The 26,815-nt window shown below is 47.8% G+C and overlaps 1 protein-coding gene across 1 annotated transcript in view; it reads right to left on the bottom strand.

Annotated features, from left to right (window-relative positions):
* The window catches only part of TIMP2 (TIMP metallopeptidase inhibitor 2), a 158,795-nt gene extending 132,740 nt beyond the window's left edge, over window positions 1–26,055 (bottom strand). Inside the window, exon 1 of the mRNA XM_069655230.1 lies at window positions 25,260–26,055. Coding sequence (XP_069511331.1) covers window positions 25,260–25,392 — 133 coding nt within the window. The 5' untranslated portion in view covers window positions 25,393–26,055. The remainder of the gene's footprint in view (window positions 1–25,259) is intronic.
* Window positions 26,056–26,815: the final 760 nt, after the last annotated feature.

Genomic DNA, 26,815 nt, shown 5'->3' with positions numbered 1-26,815 from the left:
ACGATCTCTGCCTTAATGTCACTAAGATGGAAATCCTTCTCATTTGGACTCCTGCACTTGCTTTCCCTCTCTCACTCTGGCCGCCCGCCTTTGGCTCTCTTCCTTCGCCTTCCTGTGAGGCAAACAACCTTGGTGTCATCTTTGACTCCACTCTCTCTTTCTCTCCTTACATCTTGGACGTCGCCAAGAAGTCCCACTATCAGCTGCACCTCCTCAAAGGGACTCTTCCCTTTCTCACTTTCCCCCAGAAGCTCACTGTTGCCAGAGCCCTGGTTCTCTCTAGGCTGGACAACAGCAACAGCCACTTTATCAATCTGCCTTCCTCTACTGTCCACCCTCTGCAACTAATCTAGAACAGGACTGCAAGACCTATCCTTGGCCTCAAGCCCAGGGATCGCATCTCTCCAGCCCTGAAATCTCTCCACTGTCTCCCACTTGCTGCAAGGATCAAGTTCAAGACCCTTTGCATTGTTCACAAGACTTCCTGGGTCTGGGGCCCGCACTACATCCAATGCTCTTTTCCAAAATATCTTCTTTCTCGAGCCCTTCACTCATCTACCTACAACTCTCTAAGGTTTAGATGCTTCTCCAGGCAGAGGGTGGGGGTAGATCGCTCTCCTCTGCAGGTGCCTCCCTCTGGAATAGCCTCCCTGCTCCTCTCAAACTTGAGCCGGACCACCTGATGGTCCAGAAGCAGCTCAAAACTTTCTTCTTCTCTGCTTTCTCTCTCTCCCTCCCCCGCTGGGCTACCTGACCTACCTGTCTGCTGTACCGACTGGTTGCTTGGCTACCCTCAGAGTCTCACTGAGTCCAGACTCTTTCGTGATCAGTCACCCTTGCACTGCCTCTGGACCTACCACACACCTAGGGGCTGTACCTGTAACCCTATAGTCCCTTGTTCTCCTTGAACTATCCAGAGCCCCGCTGCCAGGCTGCACTTACTCAGAGCATTGCTGCTCTGTTTTTCCCTCCCCTCTCCCTTGCACTTCCCCCCTCCCTTTTCCCTTGCACTTCTCGTTCTTGCACTTGGACATTCTGAATGACACAAGGCCTAGTAAGATTGTTTGTCTTGTCCTCCCTCTATCTTCCCTCACTTGTCTTGTTGTGCCTAGAAACACCTGTGTACAGGTGCATTAAAAATGACTCATATCATATAATTTGATCACAGATGCCCAAAGAAATATACAATGCTGCAGGAAGAAATGGCTAGACTGACAGCACACAAATGGCAGTCTAGCCAGGTAATTCACTTAGCAGGACTGCTTTATCAGAAATGCCCAGTTAAAAAAAGTCATACCAAACTGAGGAATGACTAGACTGGCTGCACCAAAATGCCTCTCTAGCCACTAATACCACATATCATGCCTGCTTAGTCTGGACATGGACAACCATTATGATTTGTTGCACAATCCTGCCCCCCCCACACATCCCCTCTGGATCCCAACCCTACCCCAACCTCCAAAATCAGCTCCAGGGCCCAGAATTACCTTCACGTCCCTCGTCCTTGTCCCAGAGCTTATGTATGTGTATGAGGAAGCATGCCTTATACACAAGTACTGTCTCATACACACTGGGACGAGGAAGAATAGGGCTAGGAGTAATGAGTAATCAAGGCATTAAACATAGGTATTGGTGCAACACCATTGAGTTGACTGGGATTCAGCACCCTCCACCCCCTGAAATTTTGGGCTACGTTGACTCGACCTGACTGACCTTCAGAGCAGTTGCCAGACAGAACAGGACACAGATGTTAAATGGCACCTGGGTTTCACTAATTAGTACCTGCATTCAAATGCCACATTTTTTAGGCAATTGAAATCGTGATGTGGGTTTAATACTTGCATGCCAGGGGAGTGATTGGAAGGGTAGAGGGGGAACAGGAGACCACTCATTCTCACAGTAGTCCATAAGTGGGTGCTTTCAAACTTAAAGGAGAGAGTTAACTGCTTGTAACATTGAAGCTGCACAAGAATAGTCTCATTAAAATGCATAAAGAAATGAGATGCCCCCAAACAAATATGTTTGCCCCTCCCCCACCGCAGATGACGTTAGCGCCTCTCCCAACATCTGAAGGGTTAGCCTCCGAAATGTAGGTTTTGTTGCGCCCCTGAACGCAAGCACACACACCATTCACCATATACACACACGCACACCCAGCCATCCATCCATTTAAGTGTGCATTCTTTCACCATACAGGCACACCCAGGCAGCCATCCATACATTTAAGTGTGCACCCTTTCACCATACAGGCACACCCAGGTAGCCACCCGTACATTTAAGTGTGCACCCTTTCACCATAAAGGCACACACACCCAGGCACCCACCCATACATTTAAGTGTGCACCCTTTCACCACACACTCACACATGCACATGTCATGAGGTTGAGAGAAGCCCTAATACTTCAAAAAGAAATTGGGCCTCAATACAACTATGCCGGTCTGGAAACTATGCTTTTTCCGGACCGGCATAATTCAGCTCTGCAGGCGGTTGCTGTCCCGCCCGGCAGGTCGGACCTGGCGGGCGGAACGGCACCCACTCGCAGAGTTTTCACAGAAGCACCAGCCCCGTTATTAACGTGCTGGTGCTTCTGTGGTCCCCATTCCCATAGAGTCCGTTGGAAATGGGGACTTACCATTTGCCGGCGCCCGACTTGTAATCACACAGTGTTACCGGGATGTCGGGCACCAGTAAATTATTACGGGTCTGGCGGCAACCTGCCGGTAGCACCGGCACGGTTACCGCCAAACCTGTAATGAGGCCCATTGTTTCTTTTTGAAGTCACTCTGACTTCATAAAGAAATTATTTCTGTTAAGGAGCCAACCATAACGGAAATAATTTCTTTGTGAAGGCAGAGTGACTTCAAAAATAAAGTATTTCTTTTAGAAGTCATAGGGCTCCACTCACCCCATGACATGGAGACCTCCAGCCTAGGATCTTCCATGCCATGGGGAGGGCTGTGCCCTCAGACTTCAAAAAAGAACGTTTCTTTTTGTAGTTTCTCTGCCTTCATAAAGAAGGCAGAAAAACTACATTTCTTTATGAATGCAGAGTAAATTCAAAAAGAAAACAAATAATTTTGGAAAAAAATATATATTTTTTCCTCCAATGGGGCCCCCTCCCAGGACATGTGCTGGCAGTGAAGCCAAGCCTACAGGACAACATTTTGGGTCCTATTCTGTTCTGCTGAAAACAGCAAGCTAACAACTCATTTGCGAGCAACAGGGCTTCCAGAATATAAAATGATTTGTAAGATTGAGTGTAGTCTATGTGTCTGTGTATAGTGTGGGCTGTATGTATAGCGTTGGTGTGCGAGCTGTGTGGTGTGGCTGTGCTCTATGTGGTGTGGGTGTATGCACCATGCTGTCTGGTTGTGCACACTGTGTGGTAGCTGGAATGTCTGGGCATTTGCGCTTAGTGATGTGTCGAACGTGCATCGTGCGATATTTCTGTTGTGTGGTATGTGCCGTGTAGGCACAACAGAGTATCAGCTTTTAGTTGGACACATTATGTCAGACCAGAGGCATCAGACAGTTGACGCGACCTCATAACCTTTCGAAATAGTCCACATGTGGCATTCAAAACTGGACATACTACTCTTGATGTGGCATCTAGGATGGGAAACGATTCTCCACATACGCTTTGCCAGTGATGTATACTATTGTAACACACCATACTTTAAGATGGTACCGCTCATCCTGTACTACTCCATTAAGTTTCTGTGGCAATAGCCTGACTTTGTACTTCACTGCATTGCCTCTATCCTGCCCCTCTCTGCCACGCCGCCATCTTTTTGTAAAAGAACACATCTCATTTTTCCCCCTCCTTCAAACTACGAACAAGTGGCGCACAGTATTATCTTCTACAAAAGGCTGTGTCAGATGCCTGGCCTCTGTGGCAAGGACCCTAGTCCATCAGTTTAGCCTAATGTTATCCTAATTTTAAAAGGTTTTAGCCCAGTCCACTCATCGACCGCATTGGAGGGATCCCAGGACAATCATTTACACCCCTGTTAGAGGTTCCCTGCTGCGCCATTTCACGAATCCCTGGTCTGGAGATACCAGGCGGTTCATTTTTGTAATCCTGTGGTAGGGATTCTAGCCTTTCCTTTATCTCCCATGGTAGAATTTCCAGCACATTCTTCATGAGTAGCCTGGTTGGCCACCAGCTGCCCGGGGCAGTCAGGGACCCCAACCCAGTTCAACAAACCTTCAAATAGTCCGGTCATACACAACACTGTGCATGCCTGTGTGCTCAGAAGCACAAAGAAGACTTCCACACCCATTGCTATCCTGGCTGGGTCACCAGGTAATGTAATGTTTCTTAAACACCAAGAGCCAGATTCTCAAAGCATTCCTGGCGCAAGTGATGAGATGAGCTAGAGCATGCCATCATTTGCGGCAACAAAGGCGTGAGCCAGTTCAGAAATGGCATCTGGATGAGCGCATCAGAGATGTCAGTCAGACGCCATTTTCACCTCTTTGGCCACTTGCGCATATCAGGGTGCGTTTCTGCGCATTTAAAATCGCTTCCCGCCCGAATTCACAAATGGGATGTGATTTAAAATGTGCAGAAAGTAGGGTCATCCCCTGAGCATGCTGGGAACAAGTACAGAGGAGGCGCAGCCGTGCAAATCATGGCAGGGTTATTTTGGCTACCACACTTCCATTTCCATCCCCCAAGCAGGGATGGACATGTTTTTTTTTCAGTGAGTATTTGACAGATGAGCCCTTTAAGGGACTGTCTTTGTGAAATGCTCTCCCAGGAACCACGTGATTGGTGCAAGGGAGCTGGACAGCGCATCTTTGTGTCACTGTCCAGCTCCTCTTGAAGTGCGCAGGACACCTTGGAGAATAAGGCGAGTTAAGCATTTCTAAAATTCAATGCGGGCATTCTCTGAACTCCTTTCATTTGCACTACTTTTGAAGAATCTGGCCCCAGGTGTCTCTCTTAAACACTTGGCTCTGACAGCATTGTGCATGGGCCACAGTGAAAAATAAACAGAGGTGATAATGGTGTGTTTTCGATAGTGCTTCTTACCTTGCTTCGCAGATTTTGTGTTAATATCACAATGGCACATATTTTAGCCACCCCAGAAAGAACAACTGATTTGGCCCTGGACTAGAGCGCGCACTCCGCGCCAATCCTCCGCGTGACCACAGATCGAAGCAGCAAGTACCTAACACAGTCAACTATGGGTTCTGCAAGTAAATATAAGCTGTGCAGATGTGGTTGACAAGAGATTACAATGATGATTGCTAACGTGTGATTGTAGCTGTTTTGTCTCTGTTCATACGTTCATGGCTTGAGAAGGAAGGGAGGGGGTAGTGATCACATGCAACGAGGCAGTCCTAAAGCAGCACGAGACCAGCCCTGGAGTCTTTGATGCTACCACCCCACTGGGTGAACCCCTGATCCTTTTAATGGCCAGCCTGTCCCTGCTATGCTTTCCCCATAGTGTAGGAATTCAGCCCAGGATCATGGGCAGGGTTCATGGTCCATGTGGTGGCTGTAGTGGTAGGAAATGCCATGCAGGCACGTTCGTCATCAGCCCCAGCAAGCTGTGTGCCTTTAAGGTTTCGGGATGCTTGGCACAGCACCGGTGTGGTGATGCGGTGGCGCGGTCCTGCGTTTCCTCTCACATGCTGCTGAATCACTCGACAAAAATGCATCAAAAGGAGGATTTAGAGGAAACAGAGCGGCTTTGTGGAGCGGATCACAGAGCAATGCACTTTCTGGGCCAAGTACCCCAGGCTCCAGCCAAACTGCACAGGGAAGGGAGGGAGGGCTGCTGGAGCACATGGGAAGGCCGGGAAGAAAAGAGAGGCGGCAAAGGGCAGGCTGAGGGCAAAGCAAGCACGAGGAAGGATGAGGGCAGGATGACAAAATAACAAGGGGAACTGGAGGACAGAAAGGCGAATAGCGGCATCGGAGTAAACAGACCAGCAGGGAAGCGTAGAGGGAACGGTAGGGGTTTGGGAAGTGCAGTAGAAGGAAGATGAGCCTCCTACAATTACGGGCCTCCTACAGGTGCCCAGAGCCAAGCTCAACCTGGTCTCCCAGGGGTCCTTTTCCAATGTAGCACCTAGAATCTGGAATGCCCTCCCTCCAGACCTAAGGACCTAATTCAGACATGGACTCCAGGCAGTTTTGTTCAAATGATTACCGTCTGGTTCATTCCCCTGCGCGTGCCTTTTTAGGTGTATGGTGTCTATGTCTGTTTGTTTACGCTACTAATATAGTGGGCCTGTTCGCTTTGCTATACAAAGTCAAGTCAAGTCAAGGGAGAGACAGCAGAAAAGGAGGTAAGGCCAAAGGGGTAAAGAGAGTCAAGGACAGGGAAAAGGAAGTCTACCAGAAGGACAGGAGATGGACAGAAGGATCTGGACCCAGGGAGAGCATAGGTTGAGGTCAGGTGAAAGGCAGGAGTAACGGGTCATCACGGGAAACGAGAAGTAGCGAAGAACAGGTGAAGGGGATGTGCAGAAGAGGAGATGGACAGGAGAAGAGCAGAGAGAAGGCAAAGGTTGGAAGCAGACAAGGAAATGGGGCGGGAATGGGAAAGAGGGAAATAAAGAAGAGGGGAAAGGATAGGATGGAGAAGTAGGTGAAAGAAAGGCAGTCAAGGGGCCCATTCCTGGCCAGTGCTGGGCATGGCGACCCTTTAAAGAGATGTAAACCCGTAGAACCTCTTCCACCCTTGGCTTTTCTATCAGCACCTGACTTCAGTTCTGTCTCCTCCCTAAGTATCCGCTGCGCTGAGTGCAGCCCTCTAGCTATCCGGGCGCAACGGTGCAGAGTGACAGCAGAGCTGTGAATCAGCCAGCGCTCCTGAAAACCAAGCAAGTTAGGATACAGCCAGCATGAGACATCTTTATGGGTGGGTAAACGTGTCCTGAGGCCCCAACCTTCCTATCCTGTGTGGGGTGGAGGCCCACCTGCTGCCCAACTTGAAGGGGGGAGGTGAGAGGGAGAACTGGAACTGGAGGTGGGGGAGTCAGGTCCCCAGCTTGGAGGGGGAAGCTGGCTGGCTAGGACAAAAAACACTGCTTATTTAAAAAGAACATCCTTTTTTAAAATTTGAAAATGTCACATTTGCACATACAAAAAAAGTATTTTTGTTGATTGGGGGTTGGGTGGGCTGTCCAGGAAAGAAGATGCAGCCAAGCCGGTGAGCCGAAGCCTGCAGGTGCACATTATTTTAAAGACACACTATAATTGCCCCCTCTCCCTGCGTACAGCCCCCAGACACCAAGCAACCAATAAAGGGATGGGGGGTGTCCTGTCAATTGGTCGACTGCAATTTGGTCGACTGCAATTTGGTCGACACCATTTGGTCGAATGCCAAATGGTCGAATTTTTTTTTTTATATATATATATGTGTTTTGTGGGTTTTCGTGTGGGGGAAAAAAATAAAAAAGAAAAAAAAGGGGGTTGGGGGGGGACCCCCCCAAAAAAAACAAAAAAATGGGTAAAAAACAAAAAAAAAAAAAATTCGACCATTTGGCATTCGACCAAATGGTGTCGACCAAATTGTCTGTCGACCAAATGTTTTCGACCATTTGACTGGTAACCGGGATGGGGCCCAGGCACAGGTTCACTGCTGGTGGTGTGGAAGCAGTGCCCTGGCGCCAGTGGGGTGACAGGAATGATGATAAAAACCATGTTGATGGAGGGGCTGAGGGGGTGTGGTGGGCCAGCCAGCTCATGTTGGGTATGGCTGAGGCTCTGCTCAGCCGCTGATGAGCTGGCCTCCTCGCATAGCAACCAATCAATGATGCACCTTTCAGTAGCCAATCAGATGACCTGAACCCTGGTTTCGTTTCCAGTCTCTGCCAGTCTGCGGCTGCCTGAATCCTGATAGAAGAGGACTGGGTGTGGCACGAGCCAAGCAGCGTACATCTTTTGGAGTTTGCACATTTCATTTAGAAAAGTGAGTTGAAACGTCAATTGAATTTGAGCAAAATAAATGGCTTGTCAGTTTAGTCTGTGCAGCTCCTGTCTGTGTCCCTATTAGGGTTATTAGGGAAACTATTAGGGTTTCCTTTTCCTGGGCACTGTTCACAGGAATGGGGTAAATCCTGGGCAGCTGGTAGAAGTGAGAGCATTCAAGCTATTGTGTGAGCTGGAGCTGATAAGTAGGTTGTATGTGAGTTCTAACCAGGACGTGGGAGTGTTGCAAAAAGGTCTCCTGTGCATATCACCTCCTCTGGGTTTAACTCATCTCCCGAAATACATTTCTCAGCCTTCCTTTGAGATGGGATGTGAGGGAGGACAGGCTTGGATTGGGCTTTAGGACCATGGGCAATGACCAAAGTACAGGCACAGCATGCTACTGTCTGTAAGTTCTCTTTTTGTGAAAGTGGGACAGTTGGTAGAGTTACTTTCATATGCAGCTAGTAGTTTTGACCACTGTTGCCAAACAAATATTCTTTGAAATGAAGAATTTGCAACTCATTTTTACCAAAGACTTTACCCTTGGGTACTACTCATGTAATTGGCGACCCTGGATCCCATTTTCATTTGTGCCTGAGCTAATTGTATGCCCCGGTCTGACCCTGCAGCAACTAACTGCATGTGTCCCCCAATTGCAAAGTACAGACCAGAAGAGAGCAAGCTCTTCACGACCTGGTGAACATGGCCCCTCGTCCTTCATTAAGTAGCCTATTAGCAATCCCTTTAATTCAAACATCATGAGTTTTATCAGTCTGTGTGGACTGCAATAGAAATGGTCGCGTGGTGTTGACATGACCATCAAGTTGTCCAACACAGGCAGGGGCGGCTCAGCTTTTCATCCTTTAAAGGTACGGAAGATAATGGAAACATTTACCCATTAAAGTCCTTCCTAAGTGGACAAACTCGAATCAAGTGCATTATAAGTAAGGCTTCCAGCTTTCCATTTTTCAGATTTTTAAACATAAATACAGACGGAAATGAATCTGCTTTCGGTCTGTATTTTTTTATAAAAATGGAAAAAAAAGGAAAAATAGGTCTTTCTGTCTGAATATTTCCTTTGGCAATGCGCCATTCTTTATTCACCCCCAGCGAAGTGTGTGCACAGAATGCATGGTTCGAGACTTAGATAACAAAGTACGACAAACGTCCCACACTGACAAAGACAAGCTGCTCTTTAAAGCCTGCTCTACGGAGTACAAAAAAGCTATCACCCGGGCAAAATCCAAATCATTTGAATCCAGAATCTCGGAAGCCCAATCCAGCACTAAAGAAATCTTTGCAATATTTAGGGAGCTCGAGACTCCTACTCCCACCCCCCAGAACTTCACCAAAGACAAAGCCTGGTGCGACGCAATTCAAACGGCAATGCTAACTAAACTGAGCCGCCTCCAAAGCAAAATACTAGCTACCAAACAAGCCCTGCCCAATACTCATATCCCTGTCCCACCACCAGCCCAATACCCTCCCCAACCCTTCTCCTTCAAATCCATACAGGAAAAGGACATCATTAACATAATGAAGAACATCAAAGCATCCAACTGTAAAGGTGATGCCTGCCCAGCCACTCTCATCAAGGACTGCACTGAAGCGCTTGCTCCCTTCCTGACAGCATTTGTTAATGCCTCCTTCGCAACAGGGAAGGTCCCCACCTCCCTCAAGGAAGCATGGGTCCGCCCCCTCTTAAAAAAACCAACTCTCGATCCCACCTCCCCCAACAACTATAGACCCATAACCACTGTCCCTTTCCTCCTCAAAATACTCGACAAAGCAGCCTATCTGCAGGTTCAGCACTTCATCGAAGAAAACAAACTCCTGGGACTCCGCCAATCTGGCTTCCGCCCTAGACATGGGACTGAAACCGCCCTACTGGACCTGAAAAACCAAATGGACGATGCCAGAGACATGGGCAAACCAGCTCTTCTCCTACTCCTTGACTTATCTGCAGCGTTCGATCTCGTAGATCATGACGTCCTTTGCCATCATCTCTCCTCCACTGTCAAGTTCTCCCCTGACGCCACAGCATGGATCACATCCTTCCTACAAGACAGAACCATGCAAGTATTCTCCGACCTAGCCTCTGCCTCACCCACTACCATACTCTTTGGCGTGCCCCAAGGCTCATGCCTCTCCCCCACACTCTACAACATTTTCACACGACCCCTCTTCCTCATCCTCGACGCTATGGGTATATCCTACACTAACTACGCGGACGATACCCAGATCCTCCTTACCCTCACAGGCAGCTACGACACTGACGCCATGACCCTTAACAACCTCTACAACACCATCCAAGCCTGGATGGCAGACAATGGACTATGCCTCAACTCTGACAAGACAGAACTCCTACTGATAGGTTCCCCCGAAACGCTAAAAAAACTTGACTCCCAATTCAGTCACTTCACCATCGACACCATCAAAATCCCTGTATCAGACTCAGTCAAAACTCTTGGAGTCTATCTAGACTCTAACCTTTCCATGGACAGACAAGTCAACGCCATTGCCTCCTCAGCCGCATATCATGCTAAACTGATCAACGCAGTCAGGCCTTTCCTCTCCAAAGAGAACTGCACAAACATAGCCAGAGCCATCACCGGCTCCAGGCTAGACTACTGTAACATACTCTTCCTAGGAACCTCTAAAAGAAACTTGGAGAGGCTACAAATCATCCAGGATAATGCTCTCCGAGCAGCCCAAGGTATTGCCAAAAGGGACCACATCTCAGAAGCCAGAAAACTAGCCCACTGGCTCCCAATAAAGGAGAGAATAATTTTCAAAACTCTCACACTGACACACAAATGCATCCATCTCACTGCCCCCGACTACCTCTCACAAAGAATCCACCCCGTCGCCTCTACAAGGCCAACAAGATCACCCTACACCAACATGCTCTCTGTGCCACTAGTAAAAAGATCCAGAGCAGGTGGATCCAGCTTCCCCTATCTCGCACCCACTCATTGGAATGCCCTACCTCCCACCATCCGCAGTGAGCCCTCCCTCCTAGCCTTCCGCAAAGCATTGAAAACCACCCTCTTCTCATAAGGTCCCTCGCAGCAGCATGAATACCAACCATAGGACCCACTGCTTAAGTTGTATTTACCAACCGCATAATCTGCAATGATAACCGTGCTTGTTCCTTTCTGTAATATGCCTCTTGTTGATACCATGCCTGTAACTAAGCTCATGCAAGTAACAGCGCCTCAATGCCCCTGGGCTGCTTGCGCGCTATACAAATTTAAATGAATAAATAAATAAATAAAAGCACCAAAACAATACAATGAATTAACTACTTCACTAGCTGTTCATTGTTTCATCAAATCAGTATCATCAGTACTGTGTCGTCAAGGCAGTCGTCATGCGTGGTCAGTTTAAATACACAGTATCCCAATAGTTTTTAAGGATATCGTCACAACAAAACGGAGTCGACCGGTTTCGATGACACAGTCAGTGGGGTCATCTTCTTCAGGACCAATACTTTCAGAAGTGCAGTCAGTCACTGTTACCCATCAGGCAGAGTGGGGCATCCAACCCAGACCTTGGACCCCTGCTCCAGGGCTTGTGGGTGCAGGTGTGGGTAGGTCTGCAGGAGATGGGCGGTCCTTTTCTTAACGGTCCGTCTCTCTCTGGAGGAAGGAATCCTCGCTGCCAATGCAATTTCGCCTGCCACGGTCGACTTGCACTTCCGAAAGTATTGGTCCTGAAGAGGATAATGAGAAAAGTGGGCATTTGTCAACATTACCAGGGTTATAGAAAGTCCCTCTTCATCAGTCTCTTTACATGCTGCTCATTACTGCGCCTCAGAAGAGATCCCATTGAATGCCAATAAAGGGAATATTTCTCCAGCAGTCAGGGATTCTACCAGTTACAATGCATTGCCTTGCACTATGGCTTCACGTCCTCTGGCACTGCTTGCTGTAGATTTGCACATTTCATAATATTTGTCCCTGTATTCTTCATTTGTTTTGGACTGGTCTGCCATGGTTATTTCCCCATATCCTCGCTAAGGAGACCTTGATATGGTAAGACCACACATTGGTACATAGCATAGCAGTCGCATGGCTCCAGTACATTGCTAGTGGGAGGATCCTGGGTATTGATGTAGCTCGGTGTGCCCATTGGTACTTGGTGCAACATCTTGGCACTGGTTCCCTTTGTGCAAAACAGAGTGGACATGTCTTTAATATAGGGCATCCTCTGGGGGAACCAGGACACTAAGATGTGTAATGTTTATATTTTATTAACAAGTAGATAATCCATTCAAAGCCTAGATGAGTATCTGTTGAATTTGACTCGAGGTATGTAATCCCCTCATTTTGAAGTTTGGGAGGGGGCATGGTATCGGAGGGAGACATGGGTTTCGGGGGGGGCATGAGTTTTGGCAGGTGAGAGGGGGGACATGGGTTTCGGCATGGGGGCCCAAGGCTGTCCGTGACCTGGGCCCCCAAAACGGTTAAGATTGCCCGAGTCTCCCTCTCCCAGAACACCAGGCAAGGTGGGACACAGTTGGCCCCTTGCTGTGTATGCCCATTCAGAATGCCTGTGGATCTCTGAAGATGCGGGCACACTCCCCTTTATGGCCAGCATGGCTTGAATGGTAGGAAAGCTAAGCCACAGCAGGAACGTCCCCTTAATCTTCACACTCCCAGAATGCCAGCCAATGTGGTACACAGTAGAAAACACCCAATTGGGAACGTCACTCATCAATGCTGAATGAGCAGAAATCCCTGGGATTGTAGAAAACCAATAAAACATGTCACACACACACTTACCCCATGAGTATATGCACACAGGGTCTCACACACAATCCACTCAACAGGCATGTGCACGTAGCAGACCACTTGCATACTGTCAGTCTACAGGTGCTGTATACCGCCACCTCCCATCACACCCACAGCTACCTACATTGATCTCTCTTCGAAGAATCGCAGACCTGCAGAGTGCCACCTCCACAGGTATTTGTAAACAGAATGCCATTACCATCACTCATGCAACTGGGCGCAAGCCCTTTCGCAAACACCATCATGCACACAGGCACACGCACATTGAATCCAACGTGCACACGCGCACTGTCAACCCTAAATGTATGCAAGATCTGTGACACCCACACTATCTCCAACATAGGTACATACATGTTAAACATAATACCAGTCAGACACATTATCATCATGTATATGCACAAACAATTCCAGTCACACGGGCGGGCAGTCACGTCGACAGGCATCTGTACAGGCATCTGTACACATATCCAGAGCCTAGTCATGCATATTGTTCATCTCTACACATCTGTATCAGGAGCCCAGCAGAGGTGTTGCTAGGAGGGGGGCTGAGGGGGCTATTGCCCCGGGTCTTTGGTTGTAGCCCCGTATAGAAGCTCAGGGGTTACAAGCAAAAAGGCTAGCTAGCCCCCAGTCCCGACAGTCCCAAAACTAGCGTAGCGTAGACCTAGCAACACCCCTGGAGCCCAGTTACACAGACGCTCTTGTTCACAGGCATTTGCACAATCAGTGCCACCGTCAGACACTGTTACATCAACCAGTATCTGTACATAGAATCCCAGGCACCACATTTACCCCATAGGGGTCTGTACACAGAATCACACGCACACATTCTCATCCCCACTTGTGGATCTGGACATAGAATTGAAGGACTAAGGCTTTGGCAGCTTTTTTTTTAAGAACAACTCCTCAGCTAAGGCCATGCACTCAGTGCTCATCTCTACCACTGCAGAAAAAGCAGCGGACCTCCCCATCGGATGGAGAGTCTAGCCGCGAGAATGGATAACGGCCCATCTGAGAGCTGCGACCATGGCCAGTGACTGAGTCTACAGATCAGGGCGAGTAGCAGCTCTAGATCCGGGATTCGTTTAAGAAAATAGTTTCCATTGTTATATGGCCTACAAAAATAAGCCTTTCACAACAAAACCGTAAACCAAATACCAGTAATAACATAGAGTATCAGTTACTAATAGCGATTCACTAATTCATCTAATTTCTTTAAGAAAACACATAAGAAAGCATACAAAGCTAAAATCAGTTTCACCACATTACCCCACATCAGCCTAACCCAGAATATTTCAGACACAGTCAACACACCAAAGAAACGTCTTCTCACCTCCCCAAAAACCGCACAATGATAAACAATGTGCTTTAGCGTTTTCTCAGATTTTTCCAAACAAAACATGCAGTCACTGTTTATTACCGACTCCTCCCATTTGCTCCTCCGTTCAAGAGTAGGACATTTGTTTAAGTGGAAACGCAAATAGACCCCGCGAATTTTCGGAAAGTGGAACAAAGAAAGTATAGGGCTCCTCTCCTAAAATTCGCATATTCCCTTTAGAGAGAAAGTGGCCAACAAATCCAGGATTTCAACCCAATCGGCTGCAAACAATTTCCCCTTGACCATCCCTGGCGTGACCTTCAGTTCCTCTGCTGACAAACCTATCCAGTGCAAAGTCCTGCACATATTAACCTTGTACTCATTTACCGTGGTCGCTGACTGTAAACCTGACAGGTCACCCAGACATTGGTAAAGGGAATTGTGTGGTGGATTAAGGAATTTAGCATGTTCGCCAGCTTCTTCCACACAGACTTTTCTGCCAGAGAGGTAAGGTCCAACTCGTGCCTCACCCCCGAATTAGGCGTAGAGCTGTTCAGGCCCAAGGTTTTTTCCAAAACTGACCCTGCAGTATATTCTGCAGTATGTTAAGAGATGTCCCATATCAAATGGCACAATATCAAGCCCATAGAGGAATGTCGGTTCAACTTTCTGCAAATAAATTAAGAGCACCAGGCAATACCGACATAGCGGAGAATACACTCTCTTCATTTTAGTTATGAGAGGCATAAATCCTCCCTTGAAGAGAGCCTTCCAAGCCCCCATTGACTGAGCATTGGTCACATTGTACCCTAGACATCTCATAGACAAGACCCTTTCCAGGATTTTCTCACCCACCTTCCACAGATAGGATTTTGGTCGTTTTTTTGTCGAAAAGATAACCACCTTGGATTTTCGCCCATTGATTTTTAGGTTGTTTAAAACAGCATAATGATGGAGAAGGGCTAACTTTCCGTAAAGTCCAACGGGAGTCTTATCAAAAAGAAAAATATCATCTGCAACAGCCCAGTATCAACAGACCAGTATCAGTGACAGCATTTTTACGGGATTTGTAACTCGCGTTTCTCACACTTAAGCCAAATCTGACATATAGAGGTTGAACAGGCTGGGGGCCACCACACAACCCTGTCCAAGCCCCTCAAAAGTGGGGACGGGTGCCGAGATGGCCCTCTCCCTGGTCAACCTTACCCTGATCCCCCGCACAGGTTTCTTCCATAAAGTCGCCCGGCTCACTGTATCAAAGGCATTGGACATGTCTATAGATGCCATGAAAACCAGGCTCACCACTCCCCTTCTTACTGTTGCCGATAAATGGGAAACTATTGTGGCATCTAGGTAAGTCCCCATGCCCGATCGAAACCCCATCTGATACCTAGAAAGTAGATTTAGTGATTTTATCGGCAGTGAGAGATCTCTAAGTAACAAGAAAGTGTACATTTTGCTAGATGGCGCCCAATAGGGCAATAGGCCTAAAATTCCTTGGGTCTGCTCAATCCCCCTGTTTATAGATTGGTATGATAATTGATTGCTGCCAGGTACTGGGGATCCTACCGGTTTGATAAATACTCTCAAATAGAGTCAACAAAGGTTCCAACCAGACCTCTGGATTTTGCTTTAGGAGCACTTGGGGAATTCCGTCAGGACCTGGAGCTCTAGAGGCTTTAGTTTTCCTATGGCCCACCGAATGTCTTCTTCCCACTATACACATGCACCCCAGTCCCTCTGGCCCATTGTAAGAGATGAACACTCACCCCCCCTCGGGCAAAGCAAATTTCTCCTTCAAATACGCCAGCTAAATATGTTCTGGTATCTCACAGCTTGTCTGTGTAGAGGAGCCTTCCACTGCTTCCTTAACCGTGGACCAGAAGTTGGCATGATTATTGCCCACCAGATGTTTGGAGTATAGCTTTGTTCGATGCAATATAGACCTCTCGCTTAATTAGTCTAACAAGCCCCTTATAGCGAGCTTGGATTTAATTTTTTCCTATGTTGTACTCAGAGAATGAGTGAGTCCGGCCTCCATTTTGTCTTTTAGCCCAAGCTATTTTACCATCATAACTGTGGCGATGAACTTTATTGCTGATATACTTTCCTTCCGTAGCCAGTAGTTTAAGGCAATTATTTAGTGTGTGGTTAAATGCCTCTGCAGAAAAACGTTCTGTCAAGTTTCCTCCAGTCTTAGCCACTTGGTCTTATATGTTCAGGACATTTCTGCATGCTGTAGCATTCAATTTCACCATCAACCCACCCTTCACAGGCGAAATGAAAGCTATAGCAGGCAGAATCGAGAGAGGTTTAAAGTTTACTTGCAGCTTAAGTATCAAGGGCAAGTATTCGGTGCCTGCAGGCGGGCCCCTGCGTAGCGACTCACAATGAGACAGCAACGACATGGACACAGAGAAATGATCAATCCACGATCTCTTAGTTCCCCTAAGCCATGTATAGAATGCTTGACCTATAACACCCTCCCCCAGCAAACAGATCTCCAAGTCCCAGTTGTTCAAGTGGGTTACCCACACATTCGCTGGAGACCCCTCTCCCAAGGGTGGATTAAAGGACCACACCTCCCGATCTTCAAACGTATCTCCCTCTACACAATTCACATGAAAATCCAACCCGGAATGATCGTGTGAGTGTTACCCTCTTCCAGCCAGCCAGCCAGAAACCTATCCAAAGACTCAAGAAAAGCTGTCAGGGCATGCTTAGCTGGATTCCAATATTTGCTGACGAATAGAAACTCTTCCACACTGCCCGCAAAAGACACACTGACTGCCAATAGGTTGTTTGAGCAAATGATAACCTCGTGGTGATGGTACATCAATTTAAGGTCGATTGAAATCGCCAAACCACCTTGGGGGCGTTACCTGGTGCCCTTGGTTACCCCTTTACAATATGTATGGAAGCCTTCAAGCACTATAGGGCTGGTAGCCATAGACTCCTGAATTAGAAGTATACTAGCATCTCCCACACATGTTTGTATGCCCTTTGTTAAATTCATAAAACCACAGACATTCCATGACACAATTTTAAGCCCCCCCATCCCAGAGAACTTATTTTGCTGATGTGATCTTAGAAAACATTTCCATGGCTGCTTCCTGCCAAGACCAGTCCTCTGGAGATACCACAGTAGACCCTGCCAGTATATTTGTACTCAAAGTCTGAGCTTTGAGGTTGTGGAGAGGGATTTTTGAAGTTAAAAAGTCTGTCATTGCTGTTGCTGCATTCAGATCAAATAATTCTTAGCCCACCGATTGTAAAGGTTCTCGTTCCTTCCAAACTATTTGTGCAAAGTGCATTCGATGTAAAGTGACACACAGAGTGACACACAGATCTATTAATCCCCGATTTTGGGAAAACCACGTGTGCTATGTCGTCGGACCACAGAGCACATATTGAGGGGTTTTCCTGAAACCCCCTCTACATATGCGTTCTATTCATGGCCCGATGTACAGAACCCTGTGCCACAAATTCCCATCCCATGATAGTACCTTGAAATGTATCTTCCCTACTTTGGTTGCAAGGTTGACTGAGACCAGGCTCCTGTGTTGGGGACTCTGTAGGTAATACCAATACCGGTGCTTTTGCCACCTTCCGACTTAGATCAGAATCTCTTGAGGCGTTTGAGCCGGCACTGATGAAACCTCCTCTTCCACCTGGTCTGGAGGACTCCTTGAATGGACTAATGTAGTTGGTACAGAGTTCCCCTGATCTTGCTCTGTTTTGAATGTCCCTTTTTCTTAGATCTCCCAGTTTGAGCCGTGCGGGGATTAGTGGAACTGTTTGGCGCTACAGGTGAAGGAGAAGGGCATTGCAGCTGTTGTTCTGCTGTTAGATCCTTGATTGAATCAGTGTCCAAACAGCAACCAGAGTCCCAAACTGAAAACAAAATCCTTCCTGGTATCAGGGCGGGCATCCTTCTGCAGAGGCTGGATGTTTCCTGCAGCAAGGAGCCCGCCCGTTATGAAGGGGCATCCCCCGCCCCTTTCCTTTGTTGGCTGTTGGCAGGCTTTTTCCCCATTTTGCCGTGCTTCGCTTCGGCTGGTCCCTCCCACTTACCCAGGGGGGAGGGAGGAGGAGGACCCCGCCCGGGTTATCGGGGTGCCTCCTCCATTTCTTGTTTCTCGCTTCTTTCCGTCATCACCTGCAGACTGCCCTTCTCATTACGGCCGAATTGCCCTCCTTGCTCTACTGTGGCCAGGATCGGCGTCCTGAACTGTTTGGACTGCCCTTCACATTACGGGCAGATTGCCTTTTCCCTGTCCCTGAACACACAGGGCCGTTTCCCTTTATCGCCAGTTATTTTGTCGGGTCTTAAACCTGAATGAGCCGCGCTCTCATCATTCACTCACGTTCCATTCCCATGCATAGAAATCGGCAGGAGCCTCTGGATGTGTGAACCTTTAATTTATTTCCCTTTCAAATTCCGTTTCCAGGCTCTAGTCGCACCTCCTCTTCCTCCCTTCTTCCCTCGTGCTCCCAGTCTCTGTCTTGCTCTTAAGGCCGTTCCTCTTAAGGACGTGTGTGCATGTTTATGACCACAACAGGCACAAAGCCCCTCAACTGACTCAGTACTCAGAAGCAATAGTGGTGGTTAATGCTTGCATACCCAGAAACTCTATTGGTTGCAACGCTAATCCTAATGGCCTGTTATAACAGTCAATATCTGTAGAAGGCCACACCCACACCATTATCCCTGAAAGGAAAGCCTTGATTAATCCAAAGAAGCAGCCGAGATCTGCCTAGTTTATTTCAGGTACAATTCCCAGCCACTCTATGGTCCAGTGTCTTGGCTTCTGTTGACCCCAGCGACCTTGGGTCCTGGACAAATAACCTGATTCTGATTTTTCCAGCTTAGATCAGCCCTATTCTTTGGATGGAGCCTAGTGCCAATCCTTTAGGAGTAGGCCTTGCACTCTGGAGCAGCCTCACTCATTACTGTGTCTTAATGTTTGGATTACAGCCTCTGTCATTGGCTATGGCTTCCACACTTTAGAGTGTAGCCTCCACTTACTGGGATTGAGGGACACTCTTAGGAGCAGTCTCTCTTAATTAGACCCTCATTCCCAGTTTGGCGGACAGAGAAATAAACTTCAGTAAATTGAACTACTGCCTGTTTTTTCAGCCCGTCGAATTATAAGTTTGGTTCCCAGAATGCATTGCCTTTAGAATAGGGGGACGAATTAACACCAGCAGAATTACCACCAGGGGTAGTTTCTCCATGCCCCAGTGAAGTCTTAGTGCACCTCAAAATGGGGTGCAACCAAAACTCATATCTTGTGAATTTTTCGCTGTTAACTATGGGGTTAGCGGTAAATATGTCTGGTGGTATTAACCGTGCTAATACCACCAAACTCGTTGGTACCAAGCTCAAACATTGGTGCACACCCTGAATCAAAAGGCGTGTAGCTTAAATATTGGGACACAGTGTTCCTCATTAGGCTTGCCTTGGATCCGTCTCTCTCTTGGTCAGTCCAAATGCCCCTCACACCCAAGAATTTGCTTTTATCCCCTTAAAACTCAATCCCTTGGCTGAAACCATCAAATCTCACTTGTTTGACGTCTTTAATGCTGGGCACTCAGATTAAAGTGAATCAGCAGTTTCTGAAGTAGGGGCAGATAAGGAGTGCGAGAGCGACTCTCCACCCCCTCCCATGTAAAGAACAGTACTGAGAGGAAGTGACGCCCAAGGAAATGATGCAGGAAGAAGAAAGGGTCACCAGAGAGGATTGGAAGAAGCGGGAATGGGGAGCGAGAAGAGACAGGAAGGAGAAGGTGAATCCAGAGAGGATTGGCAGAAGCAAGACAAAGAAAAGAGAAGAAAGACGAAGGAAGAAGGAAGGAGTAGGGGAGACTAGGGAGGATTGGTAGAAGTGAGAGAGGGGAAAGAGGAGAGAGGATGGAGAAGGGGAATCCAGAGAGGATTGGCAGAAGCAAGCCAACGAAAAGTGAAGAAAGAAGAGAGAGGGAGGAAGGAGAAGGGGAGACTGGACAGAATTGGTAGAAGTGAGAAAGGAAAGGAGAGAGAAGATGGAGCGACACGGAAGGAGCAAGGTGAAAGCGGTGGCGAGAGACAGAGTTGAAATTGGATCCATCTTGATCCCTACCCATCAGTGTGCACCGATCTGATCTCTTTCCACCTTCTTGTTTCATGTTCCCTCCCTTCTCCCTGCTCCCAAGCATGTCTCCCCCTCTATTAATCTGTTGTCCTCAATGATCTTTGACACTCCTCCTGTCCATATTCATGTTATCCCTGCCTCTGTCAGTGCCTCGATCCTCATCCTCCTCCTTGTCTCCCTGTCTCCGCCTTTTCTCAGAACCCTCTGTCTATCTCTGTCAGCAGCCATCTTCCTCCTGTCCCTGTGGTTCTCTGCATGCCCCACTTCTTGCACCTCTTTCGTTTACACTGTCACTCATTGGGTCACCCTGTCATTTGTGGTAGAACTGGGGCCCATTGTCAAGATAAGGACAACGCTCTTCATGTGGCAGGGAATCATGATCCCCATCATCGTAAGAACGGTGTCCAATGGCATGGCAGGACATAGGGCCATCAGCAAAGCTAGGTTAGTGCTTATGTTTATGATAGCCACATAAGCCCTTGTTATGGTAAGATTGCTACCCATCGCTTTGCTAGGACTAATGGCGCCCATCTTTGCAGACCAGTTACCCATCATTATAGGCACTCGCTACAGGACTGGCGCGCAAGGGCCCTCAGTTTAGCACAACTCTTACCAATCAACGTGAGAATACTAATGACCTTTATTATTTCAAGACTGGTGGCCACCATAATGATAACATTGACCCTTATGGTGACAGCAGTGGTGGCCGCCAACACGATAAGAAGGATGGCGTTCATTGTGGTAAAACTGGGATTATACAATTACTGCACATTTTTTACTATGACATTCGAAAATGTCAATTTCCGACATCTCCATTTAACCCTATATATATGTGGGGTGATGGGAACAGTATATAATGAATCTAGGAGGGAGATGTGGGGGTTGCGAGGAGGTCTCCCCCTGCATATATTAATGCGGTGAAAAGGGGGTAAAAATAAAAATCGACATTTTCGGATGTCACATTAGAAAATGTGCAGTAATCACACAGATCCGTAGGACTCGTGCCCATTGTTTCGAGAAGAGAAAGCATGGACAGGCATCATGGTAAGACTGGTGTTTTCCTTTCAAATACAATTCATGGCTGTCATTCCCGTAGGAAGGGCCGTGCCCATTGCTTCGATAAGATTAAGAGCCATCATGCTAGAACAGGTGTCCATCATTGTAATAAGATGAGGCTAATGGTCCTTGTAGTGCCAAAGCTAGTGCCCATGCCATGATAAGACTAACGCGTGATGGACTGATGCCCATCATCAAGGAAACTTATGACCCTCATGATGGCAAGACGGGTGTAGCCTCTTAGTTCTAATGACCAATGACATTTGGAACTTGTTACTCTTAATTCTGTGAAGAACCCATGGAATAGACGAGAAGTGATTTCCTGTTGCCTTGCTAAGTGAATTGAGCCCACGCTAGCCTTCGAAATGAGTTTGCCACTTCCCACATTGCCAATAAAGTAATACTTCATGACCTCCAAAATGATCTTCTACTTCCAGCCTTCCCAATGACGTGCGCCTCAGCCCACATTCCCAACTATCTGGCCCCTGCCCAATCTTCATACGTAACATACCCTAACCTTTTCAGTAGATTGGTCTCCAGCCCACCTCTAAAGAAGCAGTGACAAAGTGTAGACATGAGGCAGACATTTTCCAGGCACTGCCGACACACTACTACCTAGCCATAAGATGGCAACAGCGGAAAATGGCGCGAGTACCTCGCCATATGATGTCATCGCCCGACAAATGATATGATATGATATATGATAAGGCATTTATAACGCGCCTATACACAAGTGTTTTGAAATGCGCATCTAATACCCGACATAAGCCAAAATTGTAGGCTTTGCCAAGGCTTGTGTTTAACAGGACTTCCGTGGACACAACAGATGCAAGGACACATATTGCTTATCAATGCTGATAGCAATCCTGGTAACTTCAACAAGAACCCTTCTACAGATAATTACCACAGATGGTGTTTTCTTAAAAACCTTTACTTTAATGAAAACATTATTTATTATAAAGCATCACTAATCAAAGCACCCCAACACATCCCGGGGTTAGACATATCCCAAAACATTCAAACACTTTTATGTGATAGTTCTCCAGTGTGTCACCACTTCTATATTCTCACTTGAAACATGTGTTATTGCACAATCCTACTGGCCTATTTCATACATCTACACACATCGGCTCTAATACATTAGTGCTCCAATCCAACACAGCCCAACATGTTTCATTCCTTCCACAGTCATTAAAACAATACTAGGAACTTCTTCAGGGGAGGGTGACACTCGTATATTATTAGTCATTTCATTAATACCGTATGACTTTGAACAATCCATCTGTCAGTCTTCCTCTTCCTTTAATTCAAGTACATTTTTATCATATCAATAATGCATTATGACTTTCGACAATCCAATTGCCATATGAGATTCAATATCTTCCTCTTCCTTCACGTTTTACAGTAAAACACCACCTGTGGACAAGTGAGGAGTGGTCACATTAGTAACCTTTCCTTTAATCGACCACTCTTCTTACTACTCCTATAATAGCAACATATACTCACATAGCTTCTTACTCCGTATTATATAATTCTGCCCAACTCTTATTGTTAGTCTTTAAAATCTTCTTCAATCATTTCCTCGTTCCCTTTCTCATTCGCTTGTCCTCTAAGTGCAAACACGAGGGTGCCAATTGCATGAACTATCTCACTTATACTACAGGAATTTAACCTACATCTGTGGTACGTCACCCCATTTACCTTAATTCCTCCCTTCCTGGTGTAGCCGAGCAACACTCGGTTCGACCAAGAGGCACTAAATCCAGTACAAATTATAAATGCCAGTGACTTTCGCTAAAAAACAACAAACAGCTCGACAGTTCACTCCTTTTATTCTACATGTCTGGTTTCCTCCACAAGTTCTTCCAACTTATGTATAACTACGGGCCAGACTCGCCTACAAAATCTGTCGGTGATCTGCACACCCACACATAGCCAGAGTGTTGGAGAATAGGGTACTTAAGGAGATCACTAAATGGGAAAATATGGAGAATTCGAGGGTGTACCACAACACAAGCAAGAAGGAAAGAGCAGTCATTGCGAAATTGGCTCAGAATGAAGATATAATCATTAGAAAAGCAGACAAGGGCGGGGCTATTGTGATTCTAGACAGAAAGTATTATATGAAAGAGTGTCAACGCCAGTTAAATGATGCTATGAGCTGTATAGTTAGATTCAGACCCTACCGAGAGACTACAAACATTGAGCTGATGTGTGTGGATGCATGAAATAGACCAGTAGGATTGTGCAATAACACATGTTTCAAGGGAGATTATAGAAGTGGTGACACACTAGAATACGATCACATATCAGTGGTTGAATGTTTTGGAATGTGTCTAATCACTGGGATGTCTTGGTGTGCTTTGATTAGTGATGTTTTATGATAAATCACATTTTCATTAAAGTAAAGGTTTTTAAGAAAACACCAGCTGCGATAGCTATTCGGAGAGTGGCTCTTGTTGAAGTTATAGTGGTTGATCTAGGGGTGCCCCTCTAATACCTAGAGTCTCCATTGAATGCGTTGGGCAAACTTGGTAAGACATTTTCTATTACACCATGAGCTCATTCACATCTTTAATTGAGCCAATCACTGCCAAATGACTGCTAAGAAATAACCCTGGCAGGCCCTATACAGTTCCACGTTTGATGCTACTGGTTGATATGGATTTGTTCAAAACCAAACTAAAAGCCTACGTCCTTGCCTCTGAGTTGCCCTCTTAACATACCTCCCATCTGCCTGCTAGCAAATATGTGTCCCTCGCCTCTAACTTGCCTCTGTCTCTCACTTCCTCTGCCTCCACTCTAGCACTTCACCCATCATGGTTACATCCCGAGCACAGCTGGCCGTACCGCCTACCTGCACTTAAAAATGCCCACTGTTTAATCTATGTATGTCTACTTATATAGTGTCCCCGGTGACTGTTCCATTTACACCCCTCCACAACCTGCTCACAATGTCCCTCAAACTCATCCCATTGTAAGAAGCTCACCGCTTCCCGTTAAATCTGATTTCTTTTCTGTTGTACGTTCTTTTGTGTGTACCCCATACATAAAGACTTCTGGCTCTAATGGCATTCCTCGCAGAGCCATTTGCCCTGTAAACGCCATTGTAAATTCACCCATGTTCTTTTGTGATCAAAAGAGCATTGTTCGTTCTGTATATACATAAATAAATAAATAAATGATAGAGGTAGCTCCAAGAGATCCCAGGGGGTGGGGAGATACAAGTAGTGTGTAATAGCTAGAGGGATTAACAGGTGATCAATGGGTGGCTCAGCAACCAGACCACGCTTACAGGCTGTGTGTCCCTCCTCACTCCTCAGCCCCCTCCCATCTCTTCTTCAATGCAAGAGTTTCAGCTAATAGACAAAACTAAACAATGACCACCTGGCCACCATTCCAGGCAAGCAGTCCGCTTCCAACCTCCCGAATGGTCCCCCTCTCCCACATTCCCATTGAACTGGCTCCCTCGCCACAGCGCATCTTCTCAATAAATATGGCCTGACCCACTTTCCAAAGGAAGCAGTACCAAGCCCACCTTCCCACTTAAGTGATTCCTTGCCCATCTTCCCAGTAGGTCTGCCCACTATTCACATACCAGCGGAAACTGTCCAAATCCACCTTCCCAAAAAAGAGCCAAAGGGGCACCCCTCCAAGAAACCGACTGCCTCCCATAAACGTAATGTGGTGGCCACCTCTACAATGAAGTAAGCAAACGGTACGTTTCTAAATGATTGAGGCATCCACACTTTTCGCCATGGAAACGTTAACGTGGCCGCCATCCCAGGGAAGCCCAAGCAGCCCCCTCCTACACTACCAATGACCCCTCACACCCCACGGCTCATCCCAATTATGCAACCCACTGCCCCCCGCCCATTGCCCCCTTCTCGTGAGGGAGTAGTGCACGTGCCTTCTCTCTCTGCCCACCCACACATACGCCTGATACCAGACAGGTCCCCGTGACTTTTCAGGACCGGTCCAGAAGGCCGGGCATCCGGCGCTGCTAGCGTGGGCCACTTACCTATGTCCGCGTTGCAGAAGGCATGCTGGGGGTGGATGGGGGAGCAGCTGCAGGCTTCGGAGAAGTGCTCAGCCGGCCAGAGCAGAAGCAGGACGGCCAGATAGGCAAACCCATCCCTCGGGCGATCTCCCATTTTGCTCTTGGGCACAGTCAGCGAGCGGTGCGTCCACTGACGCAGGCTACCAAGGCAGGCGGCAGAGGACCGAGGCTCCCAACTCACGCCACCGAGAAACTTCACCTCGAAATGCAGGCCACCCTACTGCATGCAGTGAGCTCACGAACTATGTGCTGAGCCCACGCAGGCCACGTCGAAACTCCAGTGGGAAGGGAGGCGGAGGACCCCTCTGCGAAGATGTTGCCCCCTTTTGCAGCTGGCAACCTTTGGCTGTTCCCCAGTTACAAAGATAACGAGGAAACAAAAACCCCCAATCCACCCGAGAAGGGGGATTTTGTCGAAAAGTTCCGCGTAAGTGTCCGGGGCGTGCCGGGTCGGTGATGCTGAGCTGAAGACGGGATGCTGCGCGATGCTAGGCCCGGTCTAGCACCGGGGGGCCGGCGTTTCTCTGCGATGGAACAGCCTGGATGCTGCCCTGTCTCCGCTCGTCGCCCGCTGTCGCCTGTGCCTAGCTGCTGCCGCCTTCCTCTGCTGCCGCCTTCCTTCTATGGACGTGTTTTCTTGCTCTGCTGGCCCGGGAGCCTGGCTGGCTGTGCTCTAACGGGCTCTGGGGATTTCATGCGCCTCCTCCCGTGGCAGAAAGCCAAGAACACCGTGTAGCTGTGAGCGGCCACACGCCTTCCTCCCCCCCCCTCCCTCCCTTCTCTCAAGCCCTCCTTCCATATCTCTCGCAGCAGTCTCCCCACCTCTTCCTCCCTCCCAGTGTAAAACACCCCTCCTCTCTCGCTCCTCCATTTCTCGTTTCCTGACTCCGTCAATCACTCCTCTGCGGTCGTCTCTCCTCCTTCGCATGCACCGTCACAATCTCTCTCCTCATCGACATCATCCAGACCCGTTTTGCTTAGCATCCTGCGCTCAGTTTCTCTCCTCTCTCACCTCATCTGCCTCCCTGTCTGGGTCTCGCTCCTCTCTGCTACCCACATCTGCTTTCCTCCTCTCTCTCTCTCTCTCTCTCTCTCTCTCTCCATCTAGTCTATGCCTAGTCCTCTAATCTGTCTACTTTTCTTCAGCCCCCCCGACTTCTCTTCCTCCCTCGCTCTATCCCTTCATCAGTCTTCTTCTAAACCCTACTTCTCTCACTTCCTTTCCTCCCTGTATCCCTTCTTAAGTCTCTCTTCCCGTGTTTCATTCCCTCAGACTTCCCGCAGTGTCTTTACAACACTACTCTCCCGCCTCACAATACTGTGTCTCCCCCCTCTATTGCCCTGCCAGGCTCTGTCCTCCCTGCTCCTGTCCTCAAAGGCCCCCTTTCTTGTCCCCTGGCTGACACACCCCGTCACTCCTCCACCTTCTTTTCTCCTTCATGTGCTTCCGTCAGGGGCGTTGCTAAGGGGGGCGGGGGCTGAGGGGGCTATAGCCCCTGATCTTTTGGTTGTAGCCC

This window comes from Ambystoma mexicanum, chromosome 3q, assembly GCF_040938575.1.
Source record: "Ambystoma mexicanum isolate Mex_15411 chromosome 3q, UKY_AmexF1_1, whole genome shotgun sequence".
Classification (NCBI taxonomy): Eukaryota; Metazoa; Chordata; class Amphibia; order Caudata; family Ambystomatidae; genus Ambystoma; species Ambystoma mexicanum.
This window is presented reverse-complemented; position numbering and strand designations above follow the sequence as displayed.